This window comes from Spermophilus citellus (genome assembly GCF_964194105.1).
Source record: "Spermophilus citellus genome assembly, chromosome: 4".
In the NCBI taxonomy this organism is placed as follows: domain Eukaryota; kingdom Metazoa; phylum Chordata; class Mammalia; order Rodentia; family Sciuridae; genus Spermophilus; species Spermophilus citellus.
Genome location: NC_138185.1, coordinates 28,094,473 through 28,108,876, shown reverse-complemented (window position 1 = coordinate 28,108,876; position 14,404 = coordinate 28,094,473). Strand labels below are relative to the sequence as shown.

At 58.5% G+C, this 14,404-nt stretch overlaps 1 protein-coding gene across 5 annotated transcripts in view; it reads right to left on the bottom strand.

The window, feature by feature from the left end:
• LOC308646318 (tyrosine-protein phosphatase non-receptor type substrate 1-like) overlaps positions 1-6,896 on the bottom strand; it is a 41,515-nt gene extending 34,619 nt beyond the window's left edge. For 3 of the 5 annotated variants that reach the window (XM_081289079.1, XM_081289082.1, XM_081289083.1), the window contains exons 1-2: positions 6,630-6,762; positions 5,686-5,773 (exon numbers count right to left, since the gene is read on the bottom strand). In XM_081289079.1, the coding sequence (XP_081145205.1) occupies positions 5,686-5,764 (79 nt within the window). In that variant the 5' untranslated portion in view covers positions 5,765-5,773; positions 6,630-6,762. Of the gene's footprint in view, positions 1-5,685; positions 5,774-6,424; positions 6,608-6,629 lie in introns of those variants that run through there. The other 2 variants (XM_081289080.1, XM_081289081.1) reach the window with 2 other exon arrangements.
• Between the last annotated feature and the right edge of the window lie 7,508 nt (positions 6,897-14,404).

Genomic DNA, 14,404 nt, shown 5'->3' with positions numbered 1-14,404 from the left:
AACCAGCTCCACAGCCGGCCCACTCCCAGCTCAGCTGTTCCATCATCTCCCTGGACCCCGGGACCGGCAAGACACCTGGCAGGACCGTCGGCCCTGCACAGAAGACCTACCCAGGAACGCCCGAAGCGAACAGGAAAGCAGCCTCAGCTGTCAAAATAGCTGCTTCCCCCTCCAGCACGGGGCGGAAACACGTCTTGGGAACACCTGCTGCCCCCACCTCCCAGATGATACGCTGATGGAGGGACATCAAGTGTAGCCCTGAGAGAGCAGGACGCCAGCTCCCAGGCCTCAGTTTTGCCATGGCCAAATCAGGCTAAACAGTGTCTAAAGAACAGCAGGACGGCTCACAGCACAGGTCCTGTGGTTAGGCTGCCCCGGGTGGCCATCTGATTCTGACGCTGTGTGGCCTTGGGCAAGTGTTCCACCTCTCTGAGCCTCCATTCCCTCACTAGTCAAATGGGTCAGATGATAATGATGCACACCACCCAGGGGAGCTGCAGGGACAACTGGGACCACACACTGCCAGTGCTGAGCCAGTGTCGGTCTGGAAATGATCTTTCCTATTATGACGACTTTAGAATTTTCTCACAGAATTCAGGATCCTGTCGGGTTTCTGGCTTTCACAGTGGAAACTTCCAGCACAGCCCAGTTTTCAAAAGTCTTGGCCTAGGCCACAGGAGGCCTGGCATCCCACCCGGGGCTGGCCACAGAGCTGCCCTGTGAGCTGGGCCAGTCCCTTTTTTTCTGCCGGCTGCTCTGGGCACAATGGGGTGCGGGGCGAGGCTGGTGCCTGCCCCTCCCGGCCCCTCCTGCTTTCCAGGCCTGGGAATCTGGGCTGCAGCCCTGCGTGTCCTGCTGGAGACACCTAGAGGCTGGCCCGCGCCACTGCGCCCAGTCTAGAGAACATGCAGGTAGGTTTGGCTCAACCTGTCTGTCCTCCCTCAGCCCAGCGACCCACACTGAGGTTCACTCACTGAGCCACTCCTGCTGTTGTCTGAGTCCCTGCCACGGGCCACAGGCCTGCTGCATGCTTCAGAGAGCAGCTCCAGTTTTACAGATGAGATCCAAACAGAAAGAACCACGAAGGAAACGCAGAGCGCTGCTCTCCCGGGCACCCTAGAAGCAGCCCAGGAGCATCAGCCGTCTTGGTTCCTGAACTACAGCTGTTAACCCATCCCTGTTTTACAGGTGAGAAAACTGAGGCCCAAGTCCATAGCAGGGCTGGGACTGAAGCGGGGGTCTGAGCGCCAGACCAGGGAGACAGGCAGAGGCTTCCTAGCGGCCAAGGTTGGAGAAGCAGGCCTGAGGTTTAGGTGCAGACAGGGGTCCCAGATCAAGGAGGAAATAGTGAGGAGCCTCAGATGCAAATCCAGGGGGTTGGTGAGGGGAGGCTCAGGGGAGGAAGAAGTCCGAATAGGGGCTTTTTATTTGGTACCAGGGATGGACCCCAGGTGCGTTTAACCACTGAGCTGCATCCTCAGACCTCTTTATATTTTATTTAGAGACAGGGTCTCACTGAGTTGCTTAGGGCCTTGCTAAGTTGCTGAAGCTGGCTTTGAACTTGTGATCCTCTTGCCTCAGCCTCCTGAGTTGCTGGGATGACAGGGGAGCACCACTGAGCCTGGTTTGGGAAGGGGTTGCTTTTGCAGGGGGGTGCCAGGGATTGAACTCAGGGGCACCCAACTACTGAGCCCCATCCTCAGCCCTATTTTGTATTTTATCTAGAGACAGGGTCTCACTGAGTTGCTTAGTGCCTTGCTTGTGCTGAGGCTGGCTTTGAATTTGAGATCCTCCTGCCTCAGCCTCCTGAGCCACTGGGATTACAGGTGTGTGCCACCACGCTGGCTCTCATGGGCAGTTTTGATGGCAGGAACAGCATGGAGGTGAGGGTCGGGCGGGGGTTGGCTTTGCTCTGGGCTAGACCACAGGGTGATGGGTGAGCAAATCCAATGCACCCTGCCCACACCGTGGCCAGCACAGGGGCAGAAGTGGTCCCACTTGGGATTCCCCAGGGCAAGCTCTTTCAGGTGCTGCTGGCGTTTTGGGCTTCAGGAGCCAGCGGGGCTCTGGGTACAGGGAGTCAGCCCTGTTATTTTGCAACAGCTCAAGGGTCAGGCTGTTGGAAACACGTGGCCAGAAACGAGTCCTGTCAGGGCCCTGCTGCTGCTTTCTGGTTTTTTTTTTTTTTTTCCGAGAAAACTTGGACCAGCAGCTCGAGGTTCTGGGCTGGGAGTGACATGATGGGCGCTGTGTTGACAGGCCAGAAATCTGAGCACATTTCAACACGGAGGGGGTAGGGACCTTCCGTGAGTCCAAGACTACAAATTAGAAAGTAACCTGTCGCACGGAGCCATTGGAAGCGGCGCGCGAGCGTGTGGGATCCGCACAACACTTTTAGACTCCCTTCCTCTCGCACACCCCCTCGCCATCTGTCACAAAGGGCACCAGGAAGATGCAGGGAGGAACATCCAGCCCTGGGGGGCTCCAGAGCTCAGCAGCCCAGATGGGGGGCTCCTGGGGGGGCCACATCACTCTCGGGGTGCTGTCATCTGTGAGGGCCAAGGGGCTGACAGCGGGCTCTCGGGAAGCACATGTGTGTGACTCAGTGGAAAACCTTTCTGTGACTCTCCCCCTAAGTCGGGAGGGGATGAGTCTCCCCCTTTCCGTCTTGGACCAAGGAATCCTGAGTTAGGCATTTAATCTCTTCCACGCGCTCAAACTCCTGGCTCCCTCCCCTCTTACTCCTGGGACCACTTATCCTCCCAGTGTGGGACTTGATTTTCCTCATCTGTACAATGGGGGTAAACGCCAACCCGGGCATCCCTGATGAATGAGATCGTGCAGATAAAACACACAGCGGGGAACGCTGCTGAGTACTTAATAAACATGGTGCCTCCTCCCTCTCCCAACCCCTGGTTCACATCAGGACTCATCGGTGCTGACTGATGAATCACACCACGAGTCTCCTCCGTGGGGCTAGCAGAGAAATAATTAATGGCTCGAAAGTACCCAGAGAACACCACGGCGTTAAAGGACCTCCGACAGCCTGGGCACGTTGGGGTCAGGCTCCCACCCCCTTATGTTTCTGTGAAAGAGGAAGTGAGATTGACTTCATCACTCAGGAAAGTACACTGGAGCCACCAAAAGGCCACCTTCCACCCCAGGGTCAGAGGCTCCGTGGAGGGTCCAGCTGTCCCCAAAGCCTGAATCCCAACTCAGCTTGGCCTGCCCCAGGCTAAGCTGAGGGAGCTCCTGGGAGGTCTGCCTGAGAGTGACCCAGAGGTCCCTAGGCCCAGATGAGGTCCAGCAAGTATCCACAGGCCTAGTGTGGGGCCTGCCCAGGTGTCCCCAACCTCCCTCAGCACAGTCGTCAGGAAGTGGCCTACGTTGGCTGGGAGAGCCCAGGGTGGGGACTTCACTGGCACCTTTTTACAATTGCCCTTTGGCGGTATTTGTGCCAAATGTGATCTGTAGAAACTTCTTCCCCTGCCTCCCCCCAACCAAGATGATCCACATGACCAGACCCCCCCCCCGCACAGGGATCATGTGAAGCCACAGCCATCATGTGACACCTCCCAGAATGACAACCCTGCCCGAGACACGGGCCGTCCTTCCATCTCCAGCTGCCTTCCTAGGCCTGACATTTGAGTTTCTCACCCCAACAAATCCATTTTCTTAGAAAATTGCACAACTGCCTACTCCTCCCTTCCTGCCCTTCTATCCTGTCCCTCTTCTGCTTTGTCATGAATCCCTTGCCCCAAACAAGGGTGGCAGGGCCTGAGGCCCCACTCTCCAGCCTCAAAGCAGGGCCCAGGGTGCCACCAGAACCCCAGAAAACCGAGTGAAGGATTCTGGGAGGCCCGAGCTCGGTGGCCCTGCCCCATCCCTTGCTGCCACTCTCAACCGAGACATTCATTCTTACCTCCTAAGATTTATTTATTTCAAAGTTAATCGGGGCCCCTCTGCTGCTTCCACTTTTTCAGACTATTGATGCTGAATGGATTGGAACGGAAGTTTTATGGCCCAATCTTTACCATTTTATAGATTGTTTTTATAGGCAAAGGGTGCGGGGGAGACGTGATCACAAGAAGGGTGCTGGCACTCCCGGGCAGGGCCCCGGCGGAGGCAGGTGTCCCCCTGAACACTTGTTAATCAGCATTACTGCTCATTTGCCAGGGAATGAACCACAGGGTCCTGGTCTGAGAGGGCCTGGAACAGACATTTAGAAATTAACTTGGACCCAGTTCCTGGCTTCAGGAAAATGAGGCACTTGCGAGAGGCACTTGTGCATTTCCCAGCCCAGGAGGACCGCGGGGCAGGGCTAGGACTTTTTTTTGCAGGGTACAAATGGCTGGCTGGGGCAGGAAGAAGATCTGAGATCCACTCACAGGAAAGATAGGAAATGTATCAGAGCTTCCGCGTCCACCCAGCAAGGAGCCCACTGCGACTGAGAAGAACTGGGGGTGGGGGGACACCTTGTGGGCTGCTGGGGCTCAGGGGGAACTAAATGCAGGGCAGAGAGAAGCTGCTGTCCATCCCCCACCCTCCTTCCACCCCCTCTCTGCTAGTTCTCTTTTTCTCAGTGCTATCAGATGGTAACCAGTTTCCAGGCAAATGCAAAGGGGTGGGGTGTGTTGGGGGGGGTGCACACTGAGCTCATCCTTACCTCCCTGCTCACGGTGGCAGATGCAGAGACCCCTGTCCACTACAGCTTCCAGAGGCCACAAGACAAGACCCCCCCCATCCCCTCCCTCCGCAACTCGTCCAACGCCATTGCTGGGAGCTTCACCTCCTCCCAGGAGACTCCTGTTTTTGCAAAACCCCTTTAAGAAGCAGGACTCCTGAACGGTGACCTCACCCCTTGGCGAATACACACAGTAGCCCTCACAGCCCGCTGCCTGCTGCCTGCCTGCCAGGTGTTTGATGTAGGCCAACAAAAAGACATGCTCAGAGCCACAGGTAACAGCCCCGCTGAACACCTGAACTGCGGGAGCTGCCTGGAAGCCTGGGGAAGGCAGAGCCAGGAGGAGCCGGAGAGCAACCAGGAGGAGTATCCAGCCAGAGGCTTTGCCACCACGGGGACAATCCACAGCGTTTTCAGGAGAGATCAGTAGATCGCAGGCAGTCTCCCCAGGGCCTCCCTGGCTCCTGCCAACCCCCACTCCCGCATACACACTGATACTGTTCGACTCTTGGTACCCGAGGGAGGACTCACTCTTTCCTATTTGCAACAGCCTGTTTCATTCCAGGCAGCGTCTCTGCCCCCACCCGCTCTCTGGACTCTGAAGTCAAACCTGTGGAAAGCCCTAAGTCTAGAAAGACAGCTCTGAGCAAAGCCACCCTGCTTAAGAGCCACTGACAGCCTGCCATCCTCCTTGCATTGGGCAGGGGCTGGGTAAACCGACTCTTCACTAAGTCCCAGTGCCCAGCACAGTGTCACACTGTCACAGTCTATAGAAACAGACCTTTATAGGAAGAGTTCTATCCTGGGTGCTAGCCGTGGCTGTGTGACCTTGGGCAAGTCGTTGGCCCTCTCTGGGCCTCAGTTTCTGCATCTGTAACCCTGGTGACAGGCGTCTCTCCCCCTAGGACTGCTGCACGTTAGCCGAGCGGCTCCCAGCGGCAGTCTGCGAGGCCCGAGCCCGCGGTTCCGGGCGGGCATCGGTGGGGAGTAGGGGTGCTTACCTGACCAGGCGCAGGACGCGGTGAGCAGCAGGCAGAGCAGCGGCCCGAGGCGGCCGGGGGCCGGGCCGGCGGGCTCCATGGGCCGCGGCTGCGGAGCGAGGAAGGAGAGCGGCCGTGAGTGCGCGCTCGGGCGGCGCGGGCTGGAGCGGGGAAATGACTAAGGCTCCCCCTCCCCCGCCCCCCGCCCCGGATCGGGCGCCCGGAGCGGCTCGGAGCCGCCGCCGCCGCGACGGTCGGGGGCTCCCCCCGCCCCCCGGGAGAGATCGGGAGACGGGGAAGGGGACGGAGCCCGAGAGCGCGGGGAAGGAAGCCGGGGACGGCCGGGGACAGGCGACGGGAGAGAGGAACGGACCCCGGGGAGCCAGGCGGGGAGCCCGAGACCCGGGAGGCGAACGGGGGGAGCGAGGGAGCGAGGAGAGCGAGGGAGAGAGAGGAGAGAGAGGGAGAGAGCGAGGGAGAGAGAGGAGAGAGAGGGAGAGAGCGAGGGAGAGAGCGAGGAGAGAGCGAGGCGGCGCGCGGACCGGGGCCGACCGCGCGGGAGAGCGGCGCCGAGCGCAGGGCCGGGGCAGCGCGGCCGCGGGGCCCGAGCGCAGAGCCGCCCCCGCCGCGGCCCACCTGCCCCGCCCGGGCTGCCCGCCGCGCGCCCGGCCGCGGTCCCCGCGCTGCGCCCGCCGCCGAGCCCGGCCCCCTCCGCCGCCCTCCGCCCGCCCGGAGGCTGCGGGCTCCGGCCCCGCGGCACCTCCTCGCCCGGCGCCCGCCCGCAGCGCGCCCCGCGGAGGCAGCGAGGGCAGCGCCGGGCCCAGCACCCCGCGCGGGTTCCCGGCCGCGCAGGCTCCGCCGCCCGCTCGGGCTCGGGACCGGGACGCCGAGAGCCCGGGCTCCGACTGCGCTCAGCCCCCGGCCCGCGCGGCCCTTCCCTCCGCCCTCGCGCCCGCCGGCCGGACCTGCGCCCCCGGGAGGCTGGAAGGCGGTGGACGCGCCGCCCGGGCTGCCCAGAGGCCCGGCTCCCCGCTCCACTTTGCGCAAACTTGTTTTTCTGAGGCCGGCGCCGCGGGCGGGCTACATCGTCCTCTTAAGGTGGACTGGGGAAGTTGCGGCCGGCCTCCCCCGGCCTCCAGACTCCGCCGGACTGGTCCCCGCTTCCCGCCGCGGGCGACAGGCTGCGGGCGGCGCGGGAGAGGGGGAGTGGAGGGGGCGGGAGCGCTGCCGTTTGCCCCTCCCCGAGTGGCCCTGCCCCCGGTCCCCGAGCTCTGGAGCTGCCTAGGGCATGGGCTCGGGCCGGAGGGGCCCAGATCTTCCCGAGCTGGGCCGAGGTGAAGCCAGCAGGAAGTGGAGGCAGGGGGAAGGGGAGAGGAAGGAGAGAGTGATGGTACAAAAATAGCGTGTGTGTAGGAAGGACTTCGGTGCCGCCTGGGAGAGAGGCGCGGGGAGCGGGGAGCGGGAAGGGGCTGCGGCGGGCGACGCGGGGCGAGGGTCCCGGCCCGCCTGGGGCGGCGGTTTCGCCCGGGCCCGGGGCCTCTCCACCGCGGAGCGCAGCCTGAGAGGCGCGGAAGACCCAGGCAGGGGCGTGGGGAGAGGGGGCCCCTGGAAGGCCTGGGCGCCAGGAGATGGGGAGAGGCTAGAGGAAAGGAGGAGACCTGGGGTGAGAGGCCCGGAGGAGAGGACGGAGTCTCCCCGTGGAAAACCCAGCCGAGGCTGTCCCTGTCCTTCTTCCTTACGTCCCTAGCATCAGCCAGGTCAGCTGCGGGGAGTTGGAGTGTTGGAGTCATCTGGCAGAAGGCGGCTCCACTGGGAGGGAGGGAAAGGAGTTCAAGACCCTCTACTAATTGGAGAGTTTCTGAGTTGAAAATAAGCTTCAAGATGGCCAAATTTGCTTCACACTGAAGTGGTTAGGGGACAGAAGGAAGCAAAGTGGGAGAAGTCCCTGCCTGTAAAGGGAGAGGGAGTTGAGGACCCGAGAGGGAGATTTTTCCCAAAGGCCACACAGCAAGGCCTAAGGTAGAAAGGAGATATGATTTATTATTATTATTATTATTATTATTATTATTATTATTCACAAGCTAATAACCTTTGCACAGTGACACCCTTGCCCCCTCAGGCTTTTTGATCAGATGCCTGGTTCTCCTTTTCTGCCAAGACAGACAGGCAGTCAGGGTGCAGCTGCTAAGAACATAAGACCAGACTTTCTGGGTCTATATTCTATGAGCCTTGGGGACTTGAACAAATGCCTTCTCTTTCTGTGCCTCAGTTTCCTCATCTGAAATGAGGCCAGGGTGAGAACCAACCTAAAAAAAAAGGGCTGTTGTGGGGATTAGACAAATTAATATTTGCATAACATTTTGAAAAGCGCCTCCCATGTACCAAGTGCAAGGCAAATGTTTGATAAGTAAATGAGACGCCAGTCCTGGGGAACCTACAGGGTTCCAGGGAGCTTTGAAGTTCAAGGGAATTTTCATTTCTTTGGGCGTGGGAGATTACAACAGGTACCTGTCCCTGGAGGAGTTCACATTCTAGTAGAAGAGACAGATAAGAAGGCAAGTCGAAGGAATTAATGGACAACATTAGAAGAGAAGCTTAGCGAGAGGGGGTGAGCTCCTTTAGATAGGGTGGCAGGTAAGTTAACTCCCTGAGAGGTGGGGGCCGGGTGACAAGAAGGGAAAGAAGAGGTTGGGAAGAAAGATGTTCCAGGAAGAAGGGTCAACCACAGAAGAAAGACCCAATGTCAGCTTGGCTGGTGGGCCATCCAGCCTGGTGGCCTTGGAGGCTCAGGGAGAGAGCCCAGGGCCATGGTCTTTGTTGTGTTCAAAAGGCCACTCTGCCTGCCGGAGAGGGCTGCAGGGAGGGGAGCATGGAACTGGGGTATCAGGGTAGGAAGATTATTGTGGGGTCATCCTAGCTTCTGTAATGGGCAGCAGGGACGAGTTTCCAACTCTTCAGGCCACATCTGGCAGGACCATGAGGTGGCCAGAGGAGGCTTCTGGGGAAATACCCATCACCAGACTCCCTCTGGAGGGGGAGGGGGACAGGAGCCTCTGATGAGGTCAGAGGCAAGGCAGCCTCCTGCTCTGGGCTTCCAGAAGGCTCTGCTGTTTGCCGTTCCCCCAGGGCGCGAACACACACACACACACACACACACACACACACACACACAAACCTGCCTGGGATTAGGAAGCTGGGGATTAGGAAGGATAATAATTGAACCACCTGCTATTTATATATAGCACCTTTGGCAAAGACGCTCAGCAGGGCTTCCCAACACAGTGTCCCTTTTATCCTCACCTCTGCCCCAGGGGTGGGGTGGAGAAGGGGCCTACTGGGCCTGGTTCTGTATCCACATAAAAATCACCTGTCACCAAACATCAGGACAGAGAGGCGGTAGAGATCAATGGCACATGGGCAAACAGAGGGGGTGTGTACCACTTGCCTGTGGTTACCTAGAGATTATGGCAGATAATTGGTTCCAATCAGGCACTCCCATAGCAGACAGTCTGGGCTGCCCTGGGTCATGAGCATTTGCTCCTGTGCACGCTGATATTTACTAAGCATCTACTATGTGCCAGGCACTGAGCTAGGCGACAGGGATGCAGCGGCTGGAAAAAAAGATAAAACCGAAAAAAACCTCCTGCTCTCAAGGAGCAGACAATCTAGTGGGGGAAATAAACAAATCGATAAGTAAACTGTTTAGCTTTTCGAGTGGAAATGGATACAATGGGGGAGAGCCCCTTCCTGTGCCAGTTTTGGGAAGGGGTAGGGGACCATCTCACCTCACCGGGGAGGTGGGATGGGAAGCCAGAGAGGGCTCTGTCCCTGAACCGGCTCCTCGACTCTTCTCTGCTACCCCTGGTGACAGTCTGTCACTGGGTGGCTCAGGCTGGGCTTCCCCATCACATCCAGAATAGAGCCTCTTAGCCCCTCCCCTGTTAGCACCCTGGTCTGAGCCTCCCCATCCCCGGGTGTCCCATTTCTACCTGTCCTTCCTGCCACTCAGCAGCCCCAGGGATCCTTTGATATGTGTCCCATCAGCTCCTTTTCCTGTTGTCAGGGGTCTGCTGGAGAGATGTGACTGAGCGCAGGAGGGGACCATCAGGGGCTTCGAAGCTAGGGCTCTGGCAAGTTGACTTATGTAACTTGGAGAAAAAAAATATTTTGAGGCCCCATCTATGAAAGAAGAATGACAAGGACGATCCTGATACAAGGTGTCACTGGTGGCCTGGATGTGAACGCAGCCCTAGTAGGAAGGATCTGGAGTGATCCTCTGCAGAAGGGGCCAAGGTACCAGACTCTTCCACACTCATGGAACAACCTTGCTGGGTCCCCAAAGGTGAGGAGCAAAGCCAGGGACAGGGTGACTGGACCAGGGTGACTTCGCAGGGCACGCGGGACCCTGCAGGGACCCAGCGCTCCCTGGCACCAGCCCTGCCCACGCCCGGCTCTTCACTTCCCGTCACCCTGGGCCAGCGTCAGCAGGCGAGCCCGCCAGGCTGCTATTGTGCGGGGCCTGTCAAGAGGCTGGGGCTGCCAATGACCTATTTTTCTGGGCAAAGAGGAGGCATTTGGAGTAGAGGCCTCAGCTGTGGAGCCAGAACCATCAAAATACAAACAGCACAGACTCCTGGGCAGCCTGCACCGGGAACCAGCTGCCAGGGAGCAAAGCTGCTGACCAGGCTCTAGAGAAAGCAGGGCTGGGGGGCCGGGCCCTTGTGTCCCCGGCTCATCTCTCTCCCTTCCTCCCCACTCACTGTCCTGTCAGCCAATCCTCTTGGCTTTTTGCCTTCAAAGTAAATGTCCTCCGACCCTCACCCATTTTGTAGCTGTGAAAACAGAGGCTTCTCAGGGTGGGAATGGCTTGCCTAAGATGCACAGCTAATGGGCGGCCAAGCCAGTCAGGATTGGAACTCGGTTCTCCAAAAGCATGACACCATTTCCCGTTTGCTGAACTTCAGAGTCATGTTTTGGAACACACTCGCGCCACACCCGAGGGGCTTGCCAGTAACTCCCCGGCTTTACAGCTGACCAAGCTCAGACCTTGAGAGGCCTCTGCTCACAAGCCACGTCCTCAGTGAGGCCTGGCCAGACCACCCTGTCACAGTAGTCCCCCTCGGCCCCGCCCCAGTGACACCCCAGCCTCTTCCCCACTTGCCTGCCTAGCAGGCTTTGTGGCCTGCCCAAATTGTGTGTTTTCGTTGTGTTTTATCTATCTTCCTGCCTAGCTACACTTCAGTCCAGCCTGGCTGCTCAGTGGTTAGCTCTGGACGTGATCCTAAGGCTGAAACTCAGACTATCCCGGGGGCAAATTCTTTCTTTCTTTTCTTTTTGGAGGGAGGATACCGGGGATTGAACTCAGAGGCACTCGACAACAGAGCCCCATCCCAGCCCTATTTTTTGGTATTTTATTTAGAGACAGAGTCTCATTGAGTTGCTTAGTGCCTCACTTTTTGCTAAGGTTGGCTTTGAACTCACGATCCTCCTGCCTCAGCCTCCAGAGCCACTGGGATTACAGGCGTGCGCCACCATGCCCAGCCCAGAGGCAAATTCTTTCAGGAATCCGCCTCTGACTTATGAAGACTGGGTTAATGATAGTGTTGAATCTAAACAGTTTTTGTAAGGGCTAAAGAAGTTGATATTGATTATGCCAATTGTTTTTTTTTTCCCCAGAACCTCAGCCCCAGGGTCCTTCAGCAGTAAAGAGTAGGTTGATAATAAATATGTATTAAGTTTAAAAACCGATTCACTCCAGCTCACAAGGTAAGGAATCAACAGAGGCAGGTCTCTGCAAACCTGTGTTTCAAAACTCACCCCACTTTATAATCACCTCTTCATCGCACCCCGCCTGTCATCCATAGCTGCCCAGGAAAGCAGAGCTGTGGTTCTCCAAACTGAGCAGATTTCAGCAGCCACTGGAGGGAGGGATGGTTAAGACACACGCCACGCCCCACCTCCAGAGTGTCTAATTCAGTGGGTGTCAGGTAAGGTCCGGGAATTTGCATTTCTAGCAAGGTCCCCCCTGGTGATGCTGAGGCTGCAGGTCCCAGGGCCACATGTCAAGAGCCACTGGATAGACTGCTGTTCAAGAGGACATGGGAACGGTTGGCGGGCCTGGTCCCGGCTTTCCTGTTGGTTGGCCAGTCTGTCCGTCCCTGGGGTTCCTGTCTGAGGTGAAGGGAGGGCGGAGGGCAGAACAGCAACCGCTCAGAGCGTACAGTCAGTGCTCTGAGGCTGAGGGGCTGTGACAGATCACTGAGCCAGACCCCAAGGGAGCCGGGCGGTAATTAGTGCTTTCCCGGGAAAGTCAGCGATCAAGCCACCAGGCAGGCGGCTCGCTGGAGCTCATCAAGGGTGGGACTGGGCTGTCAGGGCCTAAATACCATTCTCAGGCTCTGGGGAGCTGACTCCACCCGGAGCCGAGCCCAGCTGTGCTGAGGCTGAGCCTCCCCCACACCTCTGGGAGGGGAGTCTGGCAGGGTGGGGAGGCAAGGCCAGAGAGCTGATTGGCTCCGTGTGTGTCCACGAGCCTGGGTCGGGGAGCTACCCTGCCTACCACACTAACCACAGCGAGGGCCCGGAGCACACACCAAGCCCAGCCCTGAGGGACTTCAGTGGGTTCTCTGGTGACTCTCCCGTGGGTGGACATGATTCTCATTCCCATTTCACAGATGAGAAAACCGAGGCAGGGAGCTGAACGGGGCTTGTCGTGAGAGCAAACAGCTGGAGAGCTTCAGAGCCAAGCTGTGAACCCGGCAGCGCTCCTTCCCCACCCCTGCTCCCCCTGTGTGTCTGTGCACTCTGGCTCGCACTGTGCAGGGAGCTTGGAATGCCCCACAGTCCCCTCTCTGGGTCCCCATCACTCCAGAGTGACTGGCTCCATGATTTCCAGGTCCTTCTGGGGTGCCCGGCACTGGGCCTGCTGAGGGGCCACCAGCACCCAAAGATTTGGCTCTTGTGGGACCACACGGCCGAGTGGCCACAAGGTGGGTATTCAGTCCCAGAGTGTCCCCCGCTAGCTGCGTGATCCTGGGCAGGTCTCGCCTCAGCTTCCTCATCCAGAAGCAGGTTGAGAGTGGGATTAATGGACAAGAAGGAGAGAGAGAGAGAGAGAGAGAGAGAGAGAGAGAGAGAGAGAGAGAAATTCTGCAGAAGCCCGGGCCTGATGTGTAGTGGCAGCTGCTTCTCCATCTGCATCCTGGCGTGTGGCTTCTCAGGCCACCATGTCGACCCCCCCCCCCCCGCCCCGGCTCTCGCTCATCCTTCCCACCTGTTCCACACTCTGCGCTGGACACTTGCATTTCTCACTTCCTCCTGGACATTCCACCTGTCTTTCCTTCAATCAAAACCTCCCCAATAGCCTGCCATCTCATCTCTTGAAGAAAACCATATTCTCCATGTAGCTCACAGGGTCCCATGTGACCCTGCCCCCTCCTGTTTCTTCCCTTTTGCTTACTGAACTGCAGCCATACTTACCTCCTGAGTACGTTCCTGGTGGGTGTCCACCCCAGGGCCTTTGCACTTGCCATTTCCTGTGCTTGGAATCATCTTTCCCCAGCTAGCTGCCGAGCTCATTCCAAATCTTCCTTTGTGTCTCTGCTCACATGTTATCTCCGCTCATGGCTCTGCTCATGGACAGGGCAGGAAGCAGCTCTGTCTACGAGGGCGCTGCAGCTTGACCAACGGGTTCAGGCTCCTCCATCTTGTCCCAAGGGCCTGGTTTGGCCTGGGTTTCCTCAAGGAACAGGTGTCCTCATCAAACTCCCAGCTGCCTTTCCAGGCAAGGAGTCCAAGACTTCGCAGCTGGCCTTCTGCCTGTTCCAAAGAGGAAGTGTCCGTCCCTGGGCAGGAACTGGCTTGGTCCTCAGGGAAAGCCCGGGGGACACACACCACTTTCTCTGCTGCAGCTTCCAATGAGCAGGGGCCTGGCTCCCGGTCGTCTGCGGCCACCCTGGTCTCCGTGCTGCCCCAGCCACTGGGGCAAGGAGGGAGTGGGCTGGGAAGCCCCCTCAGACCTCGGTTCCAGAGCCTGGTGGCCTGGTCCCTCCGGCCGCCTCCCAGCCTGGCTGGGTGAAGGTGGAGCTCAGGTGCCGGCTCACCTGGCTGAAGCTCCATCCTCCCCTGGCCTCTCCCCATTTGCACAGGTGAGCTGACAGAGGCTCTGCGAGGGAGAGTGGGCCTGGGCGAGCCTGGGTCCAGGCAAAGCCAGGCAGTGAATCTAGATCTTCTGATGCCAAATCCCTTTCCCTCCTCCAATCCAGGTCCTTCCTACCCCAGTGCCAACTGCCTGGAACACGGAGCTGGTTTATGCCTGAATTCCACCCTGAGAGCTTCCTCTCTGACATTCCTTCTCCAGCAAAGAGAGCAGCAGGGACCCCCATGGAATAGATAAAAAGACTGAGGGCCAGAGAGAAACCATGGCCCCACACCTCAGCCTGAGACGTGAGGGGCCTCGGGAGAGAACATTCATCCGGGTTCCATCTCCTGGTAGTTCTTCTCCCCAGTTTCCAGCCAACGGTCAGCCTTCCAGAATGGATTTAGGATTTAGGCAGGAGTTAGGGTCAAGAGTCTCCAGGAAGGTCTCAAACTAAGGTGATTACCAGGGGGGACTGGGAGAGCTGGGGGGTCTCAGGGTATCGGGGGATGCTTCGCTCACCCTGCATGACTGGGGAGCAGGTGAGGCCTCCCCAGCAGGCCTCATGGGGGTCCCAGGAAGCCAGGCCTGGGTGCCACAGCC